This window comes from Anolis sagrei, chromosome 4 (genome assembly GCF_037176765.1).
Source record: "Anolis sagrei isolate rAnoSag1 chromosome 4, rAnoSag1.mat, whole genome shotgun sequence".
Lineage (NCBI taxonomy): Eukaryota > Metazoa > Chordata > Lepidosauria > Squamata > Dactyloidae > Anolis > Anolis sagrei.
The window spans coordinates 150,542,968-150,564,923 of NC_090024.1; the positions used below are offsets into that span (position 1 = coordinate 150,542,968).

Genomic DNA, 21,956 nt, shown 5'->3' on the forward strand with positions numbered 1-21,956 from the left:
TGTAGTATATTTTAAAATACCAGTAATTGGGGCCAGTATCTGGGCTCCCCATTCCACTCTGGGCCCCTGAGGAGATCTATAAGAGGAGGGAGAAAGGGAGCTATTTATTTGTTATGTCAGAAGCGAATTGAGGATATAGTTGTAATGTATTTAAAAATAAACAAAGTAGAAACTTGCCATTATACTAAATGTCCTTTGACCAGTAGCTGGCCACTTGGGAGTGCCTCTTGTGTTGCTTTATCACAGCCTCCAGAGTGCATTCTCCTCAGCACCTTCCAAGTCGCTTCTCTGTGCAAGTCTCTCATTCGGTATCAGCCATTGATAGATCTTAGAAAACTATTTCTTGATATAAGACGTGGGCGTGCTGGCTGGTATCCAAACAGGAGATGGATCAGAGATGTCACTGCCTTGGTCCTTTCATTATTGGCTGCTACTTCCCGGCAGATGTCAGGTGGTGCAATACTGGCTAAACAGTATAATTTTATAAACACAAACACACACAGGAGAGCTTAGACATGAGGTATGAGTGAGTGGAGAGAGCAAAAGGTTTAGCCTTAAAGATACTCTGGAAGATTGAGCCTTGGCTCTCCATCCTCTTGATTTTTTTAAGTAACTTTCTAGACAACTTACTGCCCTTCAGGACATTGCTGTGTTTGGATCTGACAGTTTTGCAGCCTGGGCTTAATGCATGTTTATTTATTCAGCCATTCATTTATGTACCAGGCATGGTTGCATATTTGATATACTGGCATTCCTTCAGAACCCTGTGGTTTATTGAAACAGTCTTCATTTTATTCATAGTGGCCAAAGGTACTGGCTCAGCTCTTATTCTTTATCACTTCTAGACTATGTTAGATATGCACATACTATATATACTCACGTTAACCACATGTATAAGCGAAGAGCAGATTCTAGGGCCAAAATTATGGCTTTTGATATGACTAAGGGATAAGTTGGGGGTTATTCCACAGAAAGGGGACAACACCAGCCCTGTCACAATGGCCAGTAACCCCTGGCTGCCACCCTCACCATTTTCCCACTCAGGCAATCAATAAGGTCAGAAATAGCACCACACCAGAGGGGGGGGGGGTTGCAAAAAAAAAAAGTACTTACCTATAAGATAGTGTCCATTTTTGACTAAAATTTCTAGACCTATATACAAGTAAATACAGTTTGTTAACTGAAAGGTCACAGGTTTGAATCCGGGGAGCATCTTGAGCTTCTGCTGTTAGCCCCAGCTTCTGCCAGCCTAGCAGTTCAAAAACATGCAAATGTGAGTAGATCAAGAGGTACCGCTCCAGTGGGAAGGTAACGGCGCTCCATGCAGTCATGCCAGCTACATGACCTTGGAGGTGTCTACGAACAACGCCTACTCTTCGGCTTAGAAATGGAGATGAGCACCACACCCCAGAAGTTGGACACGACGGGACATAATGTCAGGGGAAAACCTTTACCTTTACCTAAATACAGCTTCATGGTGCATCCCTCATCATATTCATTCAGAAATTGAATAGTTAAATTCAGGGGGTTGCAGTCACTACTAAGCGTTTTGGATGGTGGCCTAACTTTTTGTCAGGAAGACGCTGATGGGCCATATTATTGGGGGATCCTGGGAGTTGTAATCTAGATTTAGTCTGGAGGCTGTGATAATTTCTTAAGCAATGAGGAATCAGTACTGGAAAGAGCTTGTCTTCTCTTGAAACAGGGGGAACATTCCCCAAATTTAAGACAGTTGTTCTTCTTTTGTATGCCGGTGTCCACAGATCAATTATTTGGCTTTTAAGAAAGTCTATCTTCTTTTCAGTTTCCAGTTTGTAGTGAAGGTGATGGATTTCATTCTAACATAATGATGCTTCTTTGTGGAGTTAGGGCTAATTGTATTTGGAATAAGATGAGAGTTTTAAAGTTGTTCTTTTGAAGAGTTTCCATAAAGATACTTCAAATCATTTGTGATGGAATCCACCATATTACAACTACCATGTTGCCTTATTGCATGTGTTTCATTTGTCCTTTTATGTCTGCTGGTTATTTGGCTGATTTGCCAACTTGCACATCAATTCTTCAACCTTTTTTTGTCTTGCCATTACTCCTTCTATCTTCATACATCCCTATAGTACAGAAGGAGTTCACTAGTTAATAATGAGGTAATAATAGTTCAAAATCCTCTTCATTTAAGTTGGCACCTTAGTACCTATACTGGAACACTTTTTCTTAGAGTTTGTTAGCCTCCTAGATCTTCTCTCTGGTTCTTCTTTATTCTAGCATTAAACCTTTTTAAAAAGAGTTCCAGCTGGGAAGAAATCTTACTGCTGATATATAACCCTTGGCAATAAGAACTTATTGAAGAAAGCTGATACATGATAAATAGTTCTGATATATTCGTAAAACATGTGCTAGTATTGTTAAGCCAGAAGCACTTAAACTTTCTCCAACTTTGGGTCATGTTGGCCCAGAATCTGATGATAACACCTAATTTGTTTCGAAAGAAAGAAAATCAACTCCCCATTTTTAAGATAATGGTACTGCCCAAAGAAAATGGAAGAATCCAAGGTACATTTCTCCATTTGTGACAGGCAATTGTGAAACATGCATAGACGTTAGCATTATGTGGCTTTTGTATTACAGCATATAATATCAGTGCTTTTGTTGACAATTGTTGCTCCAAGAATCTACATATCCTGATTTTGACAACAACAGTTTCTACTGTTATGTGCAGAGCATGGTAGGTTAGGATAGATGGGGATTTCTAAATTAATTTTAAGATATGTTGTACACATTTTGAAAATCTAAGTGACTGCCAAATTGATGAATGCATTGCCAGTGATCAGGAGCAAAAGTTAAAGGACAATTTTGACATCAACTTGTCAACTTTCCTTGAAGTAGCTATAGTATTTAAAGTCTCATTGCCAACTGGGATCATTAGAAGGTGCTTACCACCTGATCTCTGGCTCCTTCTACACTACCATATAATTCAGATCATCAAAGCAGGCAGGATTACTTTTAATATATATGTGTTAGTGTGACAATTTTTATGCTTATATTGTTTTGTTAATCTTATGGTTATGTTTTTTACTCTGTATGTATTGATGATGTTACTTAGAAACCTCTCTGGTTACCCTCGGGGAGATAGAGCGATATATAAATAGGTTGTTGTTGTTGTTGCTTTGAACTACACTGCCATATAGTTCTGTTCAAAGCAGATAATCCAGATTTTACATGGCAGTATAGAAGGGCCCTCAAACACATAAGAGTGTACTAAAGACTTACATGATTAGCTCAAACCAAAGGGCTTGATCCATTTACATAGTTTTGGTAATGAATCTAGGCCTAAAGTCAGATTGAAATAGGTTTAGAAAGACTCAACCAAGTACATATGGAGTCGATGCTCTGCCCTTGCCTAAAGGAAAACTTCCAATACTATCTGGAAGCTGGGCTGCACCTTTAAAAAACTCAGCATTTTGGGAAATGTTTCAATCTCCTTTGCTGTTCCTAGAAACAAAATAATAAATTTTCTTCAGGTCCAACCTTAAATTATTACATTTCTTTAAGGTTATGGTCCTTGAAGATAATAGGTCTGAATAGCTACCATGTTATGAACAGCTATAGCTATACCTGTGTTATGAAAACTATAAGCTGTACACCAAGCCAGTGAAAAGAGCTTCCTTAACTTTTCAGGGGAAATGTGTATATTATACCCGTGTATTATTTGGGAATTAACATTCTCTCAACCAAGCACTGTTTGATAATTCAGCATGGTCAAAGCACAGCCTAAAATGACCACAGTGGCTCACTGGGTTTTTAAGCAAGTTACTTATTCAACCAGCTGTCACTAGAGATTTCCATATCAGTGGTACAATAAATCCACTCTGAGCATTCTTCCAGATTTTAAAAGAACTGTTCAAGATGCTGAATCTTTTTCAAGCATCAAATTCAAAACCCTGAACAATTGTTATGAAACTCAGAATAAAACTCCAAGTAGGTTTGCCATATCACTTACATGGAATCCACCAGCCATCATCTGCAAATCTAAGTCCTACAGGAAGAACATGCAACCTTTTGTATTCTAAGTATATGCTATGAATTGTCTTTTGGTTAGCTAAACACTTTACACCCCCAATAGAAAAATGTTTGACCTTAAATTCTAAATGAACAATAGAAAGAAAATGTGCTTAGTTGTTTTGTTGACAGATTCATTCTTGCACTATTCATTCTTGCACTACACTCATTATATACACCCTTGTATATAATGAGACTTGAGCATCCATGGATTTTGATATCCACGGGGGCCAATAGAACCAGACCTGAAGAGCCCACTGTCCACAAATCTGTAATGTGACCACAGGAGACTTTCCAGAAACACATAAATGCAGGAGACCTTTTATCATTATTTCCTTTAAAATGTGGTGATTTTCCTGGACAAGCAGCTGGCAAGTGATATACCAGTTCAAAAAAAATTACATTGCTAGCACTGAGAGTCAGATTTGCATTGCCTCGTAATGTATGTTAGTTTGAGTTCAGTATGGATAACTTCAGGATCACTTTCCCTCATCTGTGTGAGAGGAATTGGCAGAATATCCACTGCTTTGAGATCCCATCTGGCAAGGCCCTTAACAGATGTTTGGGGAGTGTTCCACCAGGCAGCATAAATAGATTTAGCCTCATAGTTTACATAGAAGGATCCTCTAGAGAAGAAGGCAAAGTGAGCTTTCAGAAACCAATTAGTACAGAAAGGGATCAAAAAGGAAACTGCCACAATGACAATACACAATACAGTTGGGCCCCGTATGCATGGATTCTGCATTCACAGAATCAGCCGTATGTACCTTGAATTTTTTTTCAAAAATCCAAAAAATAAATCTTGATATTTCATGTAAGGGACACTATTTTATTACACCCTTGTATATAATGAGACTTGAGCATCCATGGATTTTGATATCCACGGGGGCCAATAGAACCAGACCTGAAGAGCCCACTGTCGACAAATCTGTAATGTGACCACAGTGTAGGTTTTGGTAATACTACAAGGGTTCTTAAACTTGACAAAGCTTAGGATCTCAACATATCTGAATCTGAATCTATACCCCTATCTTTAGTATCAGAATCAGCATCCCTCTATAATAGTTATTTTAAAACAATATACTGCTTCCCTTATGATGAGAAATCTGGTTGGTCACAATGGTCAGATAATCAGTATGGCTTTTCATGTAGAATCATAGAATTGGAAGAGACCATAAGGACTATCTAGTCCTAAAGAACTCTTGGAAAAAAGCCAACCAGACTGTGCTTAAAGACCTCAAATGTGGGAGATTCAATCACTCTTTGAAGTCACTATTTCTTTACTTAAAAGATCTTATAATCAAGCAAATCTTTCTAATATTTAAGAGGGTTGGAAGGAGAACAGAAGAACTCTCTTGCCAATCAGCATTTAAAACAAGGTAGTTCAGACGTAATTAGGATGAAAAACCGAACTGTTAATCTAACAGTCTGCCATCTAATATTGCTAGTCTTGGCATGGAAGAATGTTCCATCTTACAGATGACTTCTACTATCACCCTTCACCAGCCAATCTTTGTATCTTTTTGCTCGCTGAAGTCCCTTCACAAGCTCCAGTGTCACCCAAGCCCAACCCAGAACGCCTAATCTTTCCATTTTACTAAGGTACCTGAATTTTCTTTCAACTTGAAAGAAAATACTTTTCTTTATCCTCACAAAAGAAAACACTCTGAAAAAACATTGTTGTTTATTCATTCAGTCGCTTCCGACTCTTCGCGACCTCATGGACCAGCCCACACCAGAGCTCCCTGTCGGCCATCACCACCCCCAGCTCCTTCAGAGTCAAGCCAGTCGCTTCAAGGATGCCATCCATCCATCTTGCCCTTCGTCGGCCCCTCTTCCTTTTTCTTTCTATTTTCCCCAGTATCATTCTCTTCTCTAAGCTTTCGTGTCTTCTCATGATGTGGCCAAAGAACTTCAGCTTTGCCTCTAATATCCTTCCCTCCAGTGATCAGTCGGGCTTTATTTCCTGAAGTATGAACTGGTTGGATCTTCTTGTGGTCCAAAGCACTCTCAGAATTTTCCTCCAACACCATAGTTCAAAAGCATCTATCTTCCTTTGCTCAGCCTTCCTTATGGTTCAGCTCTTATGTCCATAGGTTTCTACGGGGAATACCAGACATATCTCTGGTTGTACTAATCTATTTAGTTTTCTTGGCAAGAATACTGGAGTGTGTTGCCATTACCTTCCCCAGGGATCACATTTGGTTTGACCTCTCTGCCATGACCGTCCCGTCTTGGGTGTCCCTTCATGGTTTCACTCGTGGTATCATTGAGGTGCTCAAGCTCCAGTGCCGTGCCAAGGCAGCGATCCTTTGCTGAAAAGACATGGAGTAAAATAAAAATCACCAATGACTAAGGTTCAGACTATATGACATGGAGACCAATTTGTCTGCCTGAAGAATGTTTTTACAGTGTTGCAACTTGATATTACTTAAGGAATATGTTAACTTTGCGCATGAATTGAACATACATCCAATTGAAGAAAGATGCTTCTCTGAGAATAAGAGAGATGCCAGGCAACTACTAAATTAATGATTGTCAGTGAGTCTGACACATATTATTCAGTATTTGCTTAACCCAGTTGCACTGTGTTTTGGAATGATGATGTTTGCTAGAAGTCTGGAAATCAGAAGTTTTTATACCTCTGATTTTATGAAAAAGTGGAATGAGTGGGTAACCAGGCATTTTATCAGTCTCTAGTCTCCTCGTCGCATTGTACATCATCCCTACATTTCATATGAAACACAAGGCATCCTAGTTTCCTTTCCATGGAGGCCATCAAACAAGGCCCCTTCCACACAGAACAGAAGTGCTACACAGAGGATCAGACTGTCAGAAACTCCCTACTAAATAGGATGAGCTGTGGTGTTGATGGAAGGATCTTTCATCATAAGGAGTCTTTCTACTAGTGGCTCTAACCCAATTGCTGAAAGGGAATCTGTTTCATAACAGCCACGGCCTACACTGACACCGATGTTTGATGTTAGTTATGTGTGAATGATTGGCTTATGAGTAGAGAAGGATGACAATGAAGACAGCTTCCAATGTATAAGTAGTAAATTGTTATGAGGATGAGCCTGATTTGAAATCAGATCAGAATAGTGTAGGGGATGGAAAGTATGTTAACATTCACATGAAAATATGGGCAATGCCTTTTAGCCTTGGTTAAGCACTGTGCTTATGAATTGTCCTCATTGGTGTTGTGAAGTGTAATATTATGTCAAGCACTATTGCAACAAACACAAGGTAACATAGTTGTGTGTTAACACGTGGGGTAGGGGGAGCCATTCAATTGTGATCCAAAAGGGCTGGCTATCACCTATCAGAAGGAGATCTTTCCCTCAGCTAATAATGTGAATCCCATCCTACACTTGCATAACATGGAGGCATCACTCATTAGACATAGGTTTTCCCAGACTACAGAACAGCACCTTACTCTACTTTCCTCCCCTGCACTGCTTGGTTTTGGAGGATGCTGGGAAAATGCCTTCCCTGCCTATTGCATAGCAGGCAGCTACCACTTTTCCAGATTTCCGCATAACTATACTGGTGACCTTTATGGTTCTCTGGAATCAAGGATAATTTTAGTCAATACTTTTCTGGTCTACAGATGTCTCCCATCTGCTCACTATCAATTAACATCTTGGCATCTGCAAATGTACTTTGTAAATTCACTATTGTTTGCAAACATCTCTTTTCAGAGTTCTGTGCTCATTTTTGGAACCTATTTTACAAGGACTCGATGACTCCTTGTGTAACTTTTATGGCAAAAATGAGAACACGTGGCTCTCCAGATGTTGCTGGATTTCCACAACTGTATCCTTCAAAGCTTATACTGGTAACGGTTGATGGAAGTTCAAACCCAACACCATCTAGAGAGCCTCATGTTCCCCATGATTGCTCCACAATATATTTGATAATCTTGGAAGCATTTTGTAGAATGGGTATGCATGTTCAATACCATCTTTTTGTTTCTTTAGATCAGTTTTTTCCTACGACATGCATTATAGAAAAGAACTTTATTTCTCTGAACTACCTTGCGGGATACCTACAACCAAAAGCAGCTGAAGGTTGCATTGTCTCCAGCTCGAGTCAAGACAAAGAAGTTCATATCATTGAATTGATCACACCTGACTCAAATCCATACAGGTAAAGTATCCAATCATGTTGATAACTGTCCAGTTCACAGCCACCTCCAGTTGATTCTGATCCATTAATGCAGCTTTAAAGGCAGAGGGTTGCTGTGAGTTTTCCTGGTTGTATGGCCTTGTTCCAGAAGCATTTTCTCCTGACATTTTATCCACATCGATGGCAGGCATCCTCAAAGACTGTAAGGTTGCCTGCCATAGATGTGGGTGAAACATCAGGAGAAAATGCCTCTGGAACATGGCCATACAGCCCGGACAACTCATAACAACTCAGTGATTCCGACTACGAAAGCCTTCGACAACACTTTAAAGGCAGAGCTTTTTGTTTATGAGAATAATGTAAAATGTACAGTATGTTTATGCCCCCTTAGACTGGATATGCTAGAAAATCTATGAATACCTAAGCGAAAAAGCAAGAAAGGTTCGCAAAATGCCCAAAGGTACTCAAAGTGGAATTGAGATTTAAAATAAGATAAATGCTTTATGTTATGATGCTTTGAAATAAGGGATTCAACATCTTTAAGGTTTTAAACAAGGAGGAACTCTATCTTGTGAGAGGTATTAAAACAGGATGTGGTATTTTATTTTGGTTTAAAGCTCTCCCCTCCCTTCACATTGCATAGTGAAATCTTACTTGGCTGGAGAAGATATTGTATGGATTGCAGCTGATCTCTCTGTTTGCCTTTGCAGTTTACATTGTGAAGGGATGCAGGGATGGTGGCGGTTGTATATACCCAGGTGTATATTTTTTGCTGAGCATCTGATGTGGCCTCTTGCTGACATTGGCTGAGGTTATCATATCCTATAAAAGGGAAGACAGGCCTATGGAAGAAGGAGCGCAACAAATAGATAACTTTTAAGAAATCAGAGGAAGCAGCCCAACAATCTGAAATGGGATGTGTTCCTCTATAATGCCTAGTTTATTAAACATTTACATCCAAAAGCTCATTCTGACTCAAGTCTCAGTCATATTAAAAGCTTTTTTTGGTGCGGATATTAGAAATTTTATATATTTTTCAAAATGTGCACATTTTAAAATGTGTGCCCTTTTTATCCCTCTGTGTGCGTTTTGAAAGCACATATGGAAATGTGATACAAATATCTGCCAAAAAAGCTCTTCCAGTATGACTGAAAACTGAGTCAGAATGAGCTTTTAGATGTTTACATTTTCCTATGAACACTTTTCAAACGTACATAGGAAAAAGTAAAAATACAAATGTACTGTACATAGGAAAATTAGATATACACACTTTTTTGTTGGCATAAATTTCACCCCAAGTTTGGGACTGGGTAAACTAATATAGACTTGTAAGCCCAATTCATTTTCTGTCCTATCCCTACTTGAGTACAATTTAGGGGAAAAATAATTTGAAAAGGGAAAAAGAAGAAGAAAAGCAAAGAAGAGAAATGCATTTGGTCAAAAGCTAAAGAGTAAGGAATTGTACACTGACATAAAACAGCCAGTGAAATCTTTGCCAGCAGTCCTTGAATATGCCTGTATATCATTTGCAACTTGAAATGAAGCCACAATGGTGCAGTAAGTCTAATGTGCAAATATTCCAGAAAAAATAGTTTCCAAAGCTCAGAGAGTGAATAGTTTCTTCTACTTTGCTGCCACGATGCTCTTGCCAGCTTCTAATAACGAAGCGCAGTTGAGTGACATTTGTTTTAAATTAATGAAATTAATTAAATGTAAGTGTGTACGTTTAAAATCTGTGGTACAGAAACTGGAACAGATTGCTCATATATCTATATTGATAAAAAGATAAAGCAAGCTCCAAATGTTTTTCTTTAACTAACACCAAAACAGATAGAATGAGCAGCCAACAGCTTTTGAAACGAGAAAGGAAAGCTGTTGGGCAGCAATTATCAGCCTTTTAAAAGAAGTAAAAAACATTTTGTTTCCATTGTTATGTAAAATTGTTTTAGCATGTGTGGCGTAACAGTCTGTTTTGCACATGTTGGGCTGTCTGGGAGAACCTCCAGCATTTTAATCAGCTGGCCAGACACTGGAAAAATGATGGATTGGACTAAGGTTGATAGCTGAAAAATTCTGGCACGCCGTCTCAACTCTGCCTCTCTTTTCCACGTTCAGTGCTTTCCAGGTGGACATCATCATTGACATTAGACCATCTCGACCAGACATCACACTTGTCAGGGATCTTGTACTTATCCTCAAATGCCGAAGGTCTGTCAATTGGGTCATCAAGTCACATGACGTGAAGGGGAAACTGGAAGCTATTGTAAGTAGACACAGCCCTGCTTCTCATTTTGTAGGAGGCATGGGGTTGTTAACAGCTTGTGCTTCGGAGTGCATGATAACAAATGCCTGTCTGAACATCTCCTCCCTATTTGCTAACATCACCATTAATTGCCACTGAGCTGCTCATTTAGTGAGTGATGTGATGCTGTGTCAGGGAATTAATTCTCCCTATTTACAATCATCCAGTGAGATTATTGTTCTTTACACATAGATAAAGATGTCCATGTCTGATATGTTTTGTTAACACTTCACACAAAAATATTCTTTAACAAAAATACCCAGAAAGACTGGAAAGCAAAACTGCTTTGTGCAGTCATAGAAGTGTAACAACCAGCAGTCCATCCAGCTTCTTCCCAATGCAGATATAAGTAAAAACATCGATCAATGTGTTGCAAGCGATTTAGAGAAATGATATAGTTTGATGGGAAGAGAGTGGATTGGATAGCCCCATGGTTTAGCAAGGGCACAACTAGGACTGGATCTTGGGATTGAAGTCCGGGACCCTGCAGTTCAAGCAACCCCTCAGTGACCACCTAGAGCAGCCCAGATGTTTTGGCCTTCAACTCCTAGCAGCTGGTAAACTGGCTGGGATTTCTAGGAGTTGTAGGCCAAAACACCTGGGGATCCACAATTTGAGAACCACTGACCTAGAGCGAGGCGGAAGATGGAAGATAGCAAACTGGCTTGGTAGTCCCCCAAAGCCCAGTGGGATGATAGACTCTCTACAGCAACCCTTCATTCTTGTTAAGTTCAAAGGCATTATCCAGACCAGGAAGGTGGCTGGCTTGGCTATATGTAGAATAGCTATTGTTGTTGCATTCCTTCAAGTTGTTTCTGACTTTTTGAAACTCTGAGGTGAAGTTATCACTGAGTTTTCTGGACTGAGAGCATGGTTCCTTCTACACTGCCTTATAACCCAGAATCTGATCCCAGATTATCCAGAAAAATCAAGAAGGTCAAATCCTAGCTAACTAACTGCGTCTGACAAGTAGATAAATATATTTAGAGAAACTAACTTGCAGAGCTAACAGCACCTGACTCAGTAGATAAATCAGTGTCTTGTCTGAATATGTGTTGTTGTTTTTTAAGTAAATGTAAGGATGACATATACTTTAAAAGGGTTTCATGTGCTCCCATTTGGACCCTTGAGTCTTACTGGGATTCTAGGAACAGAGATGTAAACAAATCTTTCTAAATGGACTGATTCCAGATATGACAGTCATTTGCTGGGGGAAAAAAGATGTTTGCTCAGCTGTTTTATCTAACATCTAAAGAGAGAAAAAGAGAGAGTGAACAGGAAATCCGGCAAATTTAGTGATCGGAGGAATCTCAGTCCAAACTTGCCCGTTTATTTGAAACATGTGTCAAAAATTGTATCCAGATTTGTGTCCGCTGAGGAGATCATTTTTTGGGGCAGAAGTAAAAAGGGCAGGCAGACCTCAACACTCCCGCCCCTTGCAGTGGGATTTGCTGGGAGGACTAACAACAGCTCTTTTGTTAATGAATCTCTTTTTCAGTACCACCTGCAATTGACCATTCAGATGACTGGACAGTTCAGTAGGAACCAAAAGAGCCTTTTAAACTGGGCTCCTGAATGATTTCATTGATTTAACATAGTTCCTAAATTTATAGTACTAAACATGAAAACTTTTCAGATATTGTGGGCTGCAACTTGCTGAATCTTTAGCCATTGGCTATGTTGGCTATGGTTGCTAGAAGTTGCAGCCCAACAATATTGGGAGGTCTTCCCTTTGCCCTCCCATTTCCTAAGGGCATCTGTGATGCCTCCTGAAGGTCATTATCCAACTCTGATTACTAACTGGGAAATCAGAAGAGATTCACACCTTTTCAGAAATCTCACCTCTCCAGAGAGACTTGCCTGTTGCCTGTGATACATTTTCTTGGTGCCATGAGAAGACCAACCATTTTAAGGATTATTTTTGTGCATGTCCACACTTAGAATCATAAAAATGTAGAGTTGGAATACACCACAAAGGCCATCCAGTGGAACCTCCTGCCATGCAGGAATACGTAATCAAAGCATTCCAACAAATGACCATCCAGCCTTTATTTAAAAACCTTCAGTGAACTTCTGACATGTTTTATCCCATTGCTGATGGTTCTATTGTGTGCTGCAGTGTTTTACCCACTGAGAGTCTTATTTTATACGTGCTTTTAAAACTGTGATTTGTTATTTTATTGTGCTGTGTTTTTATGCATATGGCATTGAATATTTGCTTTGCTTCGATTTTATGATTGTACATGGCATTGAATATTTGCCTTTGTACTTAGAAGTCACCCTGAGTCCCTTCGGGGAGAGAGGGTGGGTTATAAATTAAAATTTATTACTATTATTATGTTGCTATTTTTTGACTGTGCTTCTTATACTTTTGATGTCTTATAGTAGTTTTACATCTTCTGTTTTTAATGTGCCTATAAACTATCCTTAGAAATCTGGTAATCGGGCATCTAAAAATATGATGAACACATAAATAAAACTAAAATAATTTGTTGGCAGCCTCATCTGTTTTTTCTGCCTGTTTATTTTTCAATATCATAATCAGCAAGCCTACTGCTAAAGAGTAAAAATCGCAGATGCTGATTGGGGATAAATATTTTTTTCTTGCAGAAGCAAAAATATCCTGCTGCTTTCTTTTCAAAAACTTGCATTATTCAAAGTCCTTCATTCAGTTGAAGCTTTGAGTTGGCCACCTGTGAGACAGTCACCACATGGAACTGGTTTCATTTGGGTACCATATGGTTCTTGTCAAGGTTGACCCAGCTTTGGATATTATTTTCTCCTTGCAACGAAATGAGAAGAACCCAGTTTATCATTTTGCATGATTGGGAGTTTTTTTTGTTCCTTCTACTGTATATACAAATTATTGTGTCAACAAACAAAGAAGAAATCTAACTTCTTTTATTTTTGTGTTAAGCTTTGGGTATGATTATATTGCCATAGGAAAGTTCATCTCGTGTGTGTGTATGCCTAAGATCATCTGAAGAAATCCTTCTCTATGTTGCCCTGACCAAATAAAGTGGTTATTTAGAAAAGGGTCTCTATGAAAGTAACTCCTTTCACTGAGAAGCTCATTTGGTGCCTGTGTTTTAGTTATTTGGTACCATATGAAAGATTTGTAATTTCCCCAACCATTTCAACTAAAAATAAATGTTTTTTAATGCTTTCTAGACCTCTGGCATTATGTCTCCCCTGTTTCTCTTTTTCTCCTGAGGCTGTTTTAACCATTTTTAAATAATACAATGCTAAAATCGGCTTAATATTTTATGGCTTTAGACTTCTTTCTTGTTTAGCACCCCTAGATAATTTCCCCTTAAATTATGATATTAAAAAATTTTGTGCAAAATAAATAATGTTTGAGGATGAAATATCAGAATGCCTTTTGCCACCTGAATAACAATCAAGGCAAGGAACAAATAATAATAATAATAATAATAATAATAATAATAATAATAATAATCTGCCTTCTATGTAAGCCGCCCTGAGTCCCCCCCCGGGGTGAGAAGGGCGGGGTATAAGTAAATGAAATAAATAAATATTTACACCCCACCACCATCTCCCCAACAGGGACTCAGGGCGGCTTACACGAGGCCAAGCCCAACAGTACATTACAACACGATAAAACCAAAAACAGCGAAAATAAACAACACAATTAAATCAATAAAACACAAGAATACAATAAAAAACAATACAAAACAAATAAAATTCAAGCTCAATCTCAAAGGGCAGTGATGGTGATGATATAATGATATAGCAATAATATATAATGATATAATATAATAATATATTTATATAATTATAATAAGAGGTTAGCTGCTTTAGGTCTTGATCAAGAGAAAAAGGCGGGGAATAATAATAATAATGATAGTAATAATACTATGCCAAGTCCTGTGAGGTCATTCCCAGGCTGCAGACAGGGTGCCAACTTTAAATCCTGTGCCTTAAGGCAAGAAATGGAAGACGACCAACTTTTAAACACACCCTTGTCTTAATACAAGTTAAAAGGCAAGAGGACCAGATGGGATGCCAACTTCTGAACATACTCCTGCTCCTCTGCCTTCACATAAGATAGAAGAGAGAGGACCTCAAGGAATGCCAACTTCCAATCGGGATCTATCTATTGGGACAGGTTGGAATAACATAAAAGTGCCTAAAAGCAGTTTTTAGACCAATCTAGAGTAGATCCTTGAATCAATGAATCTATATAGATGTTGACGTAGCAAGTCCCCTTTCATTCAATATATCTAATCTATTTGGAACAAATAGTTATATTTAGACCAATTATTAACAGACAGTGAAAAAACAATATAAAATGTATTATCTATAGTTCTTGCACTAACTTTAAAAAACATGCTTTGTAAAGGTAATTCAAGTCCTATCCAGATTCCTAAAGCAGTCTGTCTCCTTTGTTTACAGGCAGCAAACAGTGTTGGATTCGGAAAAGAATCTGAATGCTCAATGGTGACGACTAAAACTGTATTGTCGGATATTCCCTCCTCTCATGAGAGTTTGATTACGTGGGCTTATGACCGTGGCTACAGTCCAGTTACGTCCTACACAAAAGCACCTGTGGCTAATCGCTTCCACCTACGACTTGAGAATACTGGTGAGGAAGTTGTGTCAAGTGGAAGGACATTCCCAAACTCTTCTTGGTCCAGTTTCCAAGGGTCTTGAACTCACTAGACATGTGGGAGTTTCCATGGCAGAAGCATTTGGCCTAGGAAACCATTACATCAGTGAGATGAAATGGTTACGTTCTCTGTCAGTTTTGAATAATTCTTAGTGGGATTCAGCTAAGGATGCTGAGAAAATCCAAAAATTCCATTTTCAGCTGCTGGCAGCTGCTATTTGCCCCAGATTGTCCATGCTAGAGATAAACCTGTTTAGGGATAACTATTAGTAGAGTTCAATGGGAAAATAATAGCAAACATGGGAGAGAAAATTAAATCCCACCCAGCACGACCCCTATGCATGAACAGGTTCCCATGACCTTTTTTATGTTAAGAAATAAAGGTACAAGATATGAATAGTATATAACAACTTGTTTGGCTCTAACTCTAAATATATAGAAAAGACAGCTTAAGATCTACAGCTTCTTCTCTTTTTCCAGAAGAAATGAATGATCAAGAAGACCATTTCCTTCCCCCTGAACTGGAGGAATTACTACGTGGTATTAAGCCTCAGTCAGAGCCTATCCCATCCTTGGAGTTTGACTTCCCTCATGACAAAGTTGAAGGCACCTTTCCATCAACTGATATGGAGGACTCAGACATGGTCAGCCAATTTTTCCACCCAGTCAGTGAACCAGAAGAAGTCCAGGGTAGTGTTGATGTTGCCCTTTCAGTTAAATGTGATGAGACGTCCATGACAGTAACTGTCGCAAAAGATTCACTGGAGGTTGGTATGAGTTCTTAATTTTACATAGAATATTTGGAACACCCAATAAAGTATGCTGTGGAACATGTTGCATGTTAGAGAAAACTTCAACAGTTACAAAGGGGACATGTGGTTGATATTCTACATCCATCCAGTGGTGTGTGCCATCTAGCACAACATTTTGTGGAGCATTTGTTTTTGTTTTAGTTAAAACAAAATCTTTTGGATTATTAAAATGGAGCCCAAAATGTACAATCCACTCCACCTCTTATTGAAAGCTTCAATAGACACAATTATCTGGTATTTCTCAGTCAACAGAAAAGCTGTGATGATACATGGTATTTATAAAATATTTTAATTATTCCAGTACTGGAACAACAGCTTGCCACTTTTGCACAATCATTTGTCTTCTCTCTGAAAAGGTATGGTGTGGGTGTCTAGGGCAAAAGTACAGATTTTTCACCTGCCGTATTCTGAAGTAAGTGAAATAACACAAATTGCCATCCCAGTATAAAAGATATAACAGTGAAATCATTCTGTGTCCAAAGTGACTCAAATGCACTACCACATTTGGGGCCTCCCTACTCATTTACATAAGGCCCAGGATTTATGCTCCAGGGTCTTTCCAAACAACATCATTACAAGGTGGCGGCATTTCAACAAACTACCCAGGAATCACTACTTTATTTCTGGTCTTCTTTTTACTTGAGTCCTTTCCAGAGCAAAGACAGATGGACCTCCAGAAACTACTGTTCAGGAAGGAATTGAAAGTTATAGAAAATTTCTGTTGCAGCTTTGTACATGATGATTTTATGTATGGGAATATCTAGGTGTTGCATCTTCTCACATTCTAGAATGCCTCAGTCAACAAATTAAATGTGTTGCAGAAAACACATTTACATAAATAACAGGGAATGAATACGGATAATTTCCTACACCACCAAGATAGATAGATAGGGACAGGAAAAAAGCAAGCTTTGTATTCAAAATTAATACTATGCACATGTGAAATGAAATGACCATGTTAAATAAGCTTTTTTGTAAGTAAAACAAAACATTTTGAACTCTCTAGGGACCACTTAAAAGCTTTTAAAATTCATTTAAGGATGATATCTTTCTACAAACTTCGTTTTTCTTATAATGTCTATGGTAGTGGCCACAGATATAGATTTACGTTTTGTTGGCATGCTTTTATTTTTGGTTTGCTGTTCACACTAATTCAGGAAGCAATTCTGGAGGTTGTTGCTGTTTACCCTGCCTGTTATAGGCAGACACACACAGCTACAGTATAAGCAGACGCCCCTTCCACACAGCTGAATAAAATCCCACATTCTCTGTTTTTAACTGGAATATATGGCAGCGTGGACACAGATAACCCAGTTCAAAGCATATATTGAGGGATTTTCTTCCTTGATATTCTGGGTTATATGGCTGTGTGAAAGGACCCAGAGACTGTGATACCCAGTGATTTATATTTTTGCATTTTCATGCCCATGGGATTCAAGACAGCTTACAAAAATGTTGTCCATTAGTGATTTTGCTTGGGAAATTATTTTGTGTGTTTTTGTTAATGAAGCACAGGTACACATATAGAAAAAAGTCTACATCATAAAAATGTACAAACGCTACACTATAATTAAACTATCAGTAAAATCAAATTTATTTACAGGAATATCCATTGAACAGTTACAAATAAAGACATTTTGATGATGAATGTCATAAGTTGGGAGCAAAAATATTAAGTAAAAAAGCTTAATGTATTCCATTATTTACGCTGCTTTTCACTACTTTGAGTCTAATTTCGATATAATTTTGTGTCTTCTATCTAGGCTAGCGGTTACATTGGGACACAACTCTCTTTGCTGGATCCCAAATGCAGAGCTAAGGCAAATCAGACACATTTTATCTTGGAATCATCATTGCACGAGTGTGGGACTCGACGGATAGCCTATCCCTTGGATAATGTTGTGTACCTGAACTCTGTGAGTCACTTGAGGAAAATGTGCTGTCTTGGGGATAATATAATGCCATATGATCACACAATTATTGCAGAGATAGTTATTTTTGTGAAAATGTTGACAAGCAAGTAGTCTTACAGCATCTGCATGGATCACATAATGCAGGGTTGGCCCGGAGTGGCTATAACACCCATCTCCATCCCACTACAGAAACATGATGCATTCCCAACATCCAGTTGGATGGACCCCTGTTCAGCCTGTTGGTTGGCCATTTTATCATTGTTGTTGTTTGTCACTGTGGCAGGAAGCACAAAACTCTGGAGAGTTCTTGACTGTTTCTTTACATTTTTACTGGTGTCAGCGAAGGCACTCACATGACTTGGTAAAAGCAGTAGAGAAAGGAGGGAGTGATCCTAATGTAGGGACAAAAACTGGTTTTACCCCACGTTGGGACTAAGAGTCCCTGGATGCCATGTTGATGTCCAGGAGCAACGTTTGTCCCACTTTAGGTTTTGTGGTCCATGTGAACAGCCCCCTAATTCTTTCAAGGTTAATAATATGTCAGTTTCCCTTTTCAACTTAAGGGTCACAAGGCTTTTAAAGAAGGTTAGAAAGCAATTGATTTGTATCCTTCATATTAAAACATCCTGTGCAATAAATAAATATATGTTGAAAGGATGATCCATCTGGTAAATTCACTTTCCATTAGATGAAACATTTCTTCCACGGCAGCATGCTTGATTTGAAGTGGAAATATAAAAAATAAAAAGCACTCAGTTGCCGAAAACTCTGTGCTTCCTTGCAACTTCCTTGAGTCTCTTTTGGGAGAGATAAAGCAAGATATTACTATGCCCTGGAGACTAGGATGCGGAACAATGGCTTCAAACTACAAGAAAGGAGATTCCACCTGAACATTAGGAAGAACTTTTTAACTGTGAGAGATGTTCAGCAGTGGAACTCTCTGCCCCAGAGTGTGGTGGAGGCTCCTTCTTTGGAGGCTGGATGGCCATCTCTCGGAGGTGCTTTGAATGTGATTTTCCTGCTTCTTGGCAGGGGGTTGGACTGGATGGCCTATGAGGTCTCTTCCAACTCTATTATTCTATGATTTTATGATTCTATGTATTCCACATAGCTCACAGTACTCACCATAGATTAGTAGTATAACACAGGCCACTAGAAATACAGACAATCTGGGGAGCCTGGAGAAATTGAGGTCACAGATGCAGCTTTATATCTTAAAGCTGCATCTGTGACCTCAATTTCTCCAGGCTCCCCAGATTGTCCTTTTTCTACCCAAAAGAAAGGATGAATTATCTCTTTCAGAAGCAGCCTTGTTACACTGTCAACATTGCAAAAATACCCATTTTTGAAAGTAGAAGTGCCTTCACAACTGCTTGATTAAAAACATTTTTGAAGGTGTCAGGGGCAAAATAATAGGTCCACAGTTTTTGTCCTTTCACATTGTGAGTTAAAAGATATACAGAGATTGTGTCCCTTGGAACGTCAAATTCTGTTCTTACAATCAAGTTATTTCTATGAAAGTTCTCTCATTTGTTGCCATTCAAGCCAATTCTGTATTATTAATTATGTTTAATGGTGAGAATGAAGATTGGAGATTCTGTGTAGTTATGAGAGAATTGTGTGGAGGTAAGTAATCACTCAGTAATAGTTCAAGTCACCTGGGAAGTTCAGCCTGACAACTCTCAAATAAATAAGTTACCATTGTAATGAAAACTATGCTGTATGGGCTTCTGTTCATTCTTACCTAGCATTTGCTGGCTTTTGTTATAAGTACACTTTGAAAGCTGTTTAGTCTTTAAATTTTTAGTGCTTGAAATTTGAATCCAAATGCTAGTTCTGCTTTTTCCAAGTAGACGTGCAAGCCATCGCATGCCACTTCTGAGATGCTTATCTTCAGCACTAGCTCAGCAATTTTAATTACGCTCTTAAATCTATGTTGGCCAGCGCAGGTAAACAGGCAGGGACATCTCTTGACTTTTGAGATTTCGGCACATAGTGGCAAGTTTGGCAAATACAGAACAGCTTGTTGTCCAATTCAAATATAGTGAAGGGAATCTGATCAGCTATAACTTGAGTCAAATTAAAATAATAGAGAAAAAAACTTGAAAAATTATTTATTGGCCAGACCTTTTGGTTGTCGATTCAGAGATGTACCCAACCAAAATTACAGATCAACAGGCAGTGGAAAAATACACATCTGGATCTCTGCTCAGCTGCTGATCCTTCATGCTGAATTAACTCCAAACTTGCCTGTATTTTTAGTAGAGATTGAGAGCACAGATTTTCCTCCTTCCTTCCTTCCTTCCTTCCTTCCTTCCTTCCTTCCTTCCTTCCTTCCTTCCTCCCTCCCTCCCTCCCTCCCTCCCTCCCTCCCTCCCTCCCTCCCTTCCTGAATCCTCCTCCCTCGCTTAAGTACTGGAGCATGGGCCAGTGTCAACATCATCAAAGCTTATATACAATTAGGCAACAAGTGCTTAAACACATTAGAAGTATTCCTTTGGATACTAACCATCCAACATCTGAGCAAACAAAGATGAAATTGAGTTATGGAAAAATTGAATAGTCAGGAAATGCAGAGGAGCTGGGTATGTGGAGAATGTTTGCATGCAAAAAGCAGGCACGAGATGTCTAATGCAGCCCAGTATGGGAGTTTCAGTTGGGGAATCAAGGAGCCATAGTTTGGATGGGGCAGAGTCAAATGGTTAGAACAGCAAGGAAAAAATGTAGAGAAATAAAACAAGTATTTCTACTTTTTAAATAATTCAATGATACCAAAGCAGTGCAAATAAAAGCTTGCAAACTCTTTGTCCATTGTATCTTGTGGTGTTTTCAGAGGAATGTAATTGTATAGATTCACTTTAGTGGACTATTACATTTTAGTTATGTTGGATGTTTTATAGCTTTAACAGAAGCAGAGTTAGAGTTTCTGGTATATTCATCTACATACTTATTCCCAGACTGTTGTTTTCAGCCTCTGTGATCATTTTATTGCTCAACTTGACTTTCAGTTTGGAAACAAACTGAAGCCTTTCCCTCAGACTGGCTAAACTTGCCTTAGAGAACCAAATGAAGTGTGGCGAAGAGAGTGGTGAACCAGCTGGGAAGATGGGGATTCAAATCCTTGCTCATTCTCCAAACTAACTGGTTATAATGAATGAGTTACTGTGGGAGTGTTTACATGTAACACTATATTATGTTTTAGGGCTATAGGCATTTGCAGGAAGGAGTAAAAGCATTAAGCTCACATATTCTCTCCTCCTTCTGAATCACCCAGAAGATGAATAAATCAGCCCTTGCTTTCCATGTATCCAGTAGTTCACTTGTTGTAACTTATAAATCAGGTATTTTGGTTTAAACTAAGCTACAGCCAGTAGCAAAACAAGCAAACTACAAACGCTGGCTTTAGTTGCCTCATTTACAAACAAACGTTATTTTATCCATTTATTAAATTACTGCCCAGCATGTTTCTCCTTTGTGGAAGTTGTGGCATACATTGGTTTCTCAGCTGGTTTCCAATCCAACTATTGTCCTGACACAAACCATATCTGATTCTTTTCAGTAAGGTAACTAATTCATATGCCATCAAATCATGATTTCTGGTTTGGATGTAAATGGCAGACCAGGAATTTAACAAGTATAATTGAACCACTGATACATTCTTCCTCCTGACTTTATAAGAGGAAGAAAGGCAGGATCATCATATTCTCCTAGCACTTTGGAGGGACCATTTTCTACTTCAGCATGAAATGCTAAACTACAGCTTAAGCCATGCTTGCTCAATACTCTAAATATTTTGCATTACAACTTCCATCACCTTTTGCAATCCTAGCCAATGGTTTGGAACGATTAGAGATACCATTTAAAGCAGTGGTTCTCAACCTATGAGTTACTAGGTGTTTTGGCCTTCAACTCCCAGAAATGCTGGTAAACTGGCTGGGATTTCTGGGAGTTGTAGGCCAAAACACCTGGGGACCTACAGGTTGAGAACCACTGATTTAAAGTATCTGAAAGCAACTTACTCAGAAGAAGCTGGTTTAGCAATGCATGAATTCTACTTAATTGTCTCAACCTAACACATTGCACAGCATATTTGTAAGGACAAATTGGACACCTGT

General features: G+C 38.7%; 1 protein-coding gene across 2 annotated transcripts in view; it reads left to right on the top strand.

The window, feature by feature from the left end:
- Positions 1–21,956, top strand: part of TGFBR3 (transforming growth factor beta receptor 3) — a 192,106-nt gene that overhangs the window by 129,479 nt on the left and 40,671 nt on the right. The window contains exons 6-10 of one of the 2 annotated variants that reach the window (XM_060773914.2): positions 8,037–8,205; positions 10,300–10,447; positions 14,903–15,092; positions 15,600–15,883; positions 17,692–17,844. In XM_060773914.2, the coding sequence (XP_060629897.2) occupies positions 8,037–8,205; positions 10,300–10,447; positions 14,903–15,092; positions 15,600–15,883; positions 17,692–17,844 (944 nt within the window). Of the gene's footprint in view, positions 1–8,036; positions 8,206–10,299; positions 10,448–14,902; positions 15,093–15,596; positions 15,884–17,691; positions 17,845–21,956 lie in introns of both variants that reach the window. The other variant, XM_060773913.2, reaches the window with a different exon arrangement.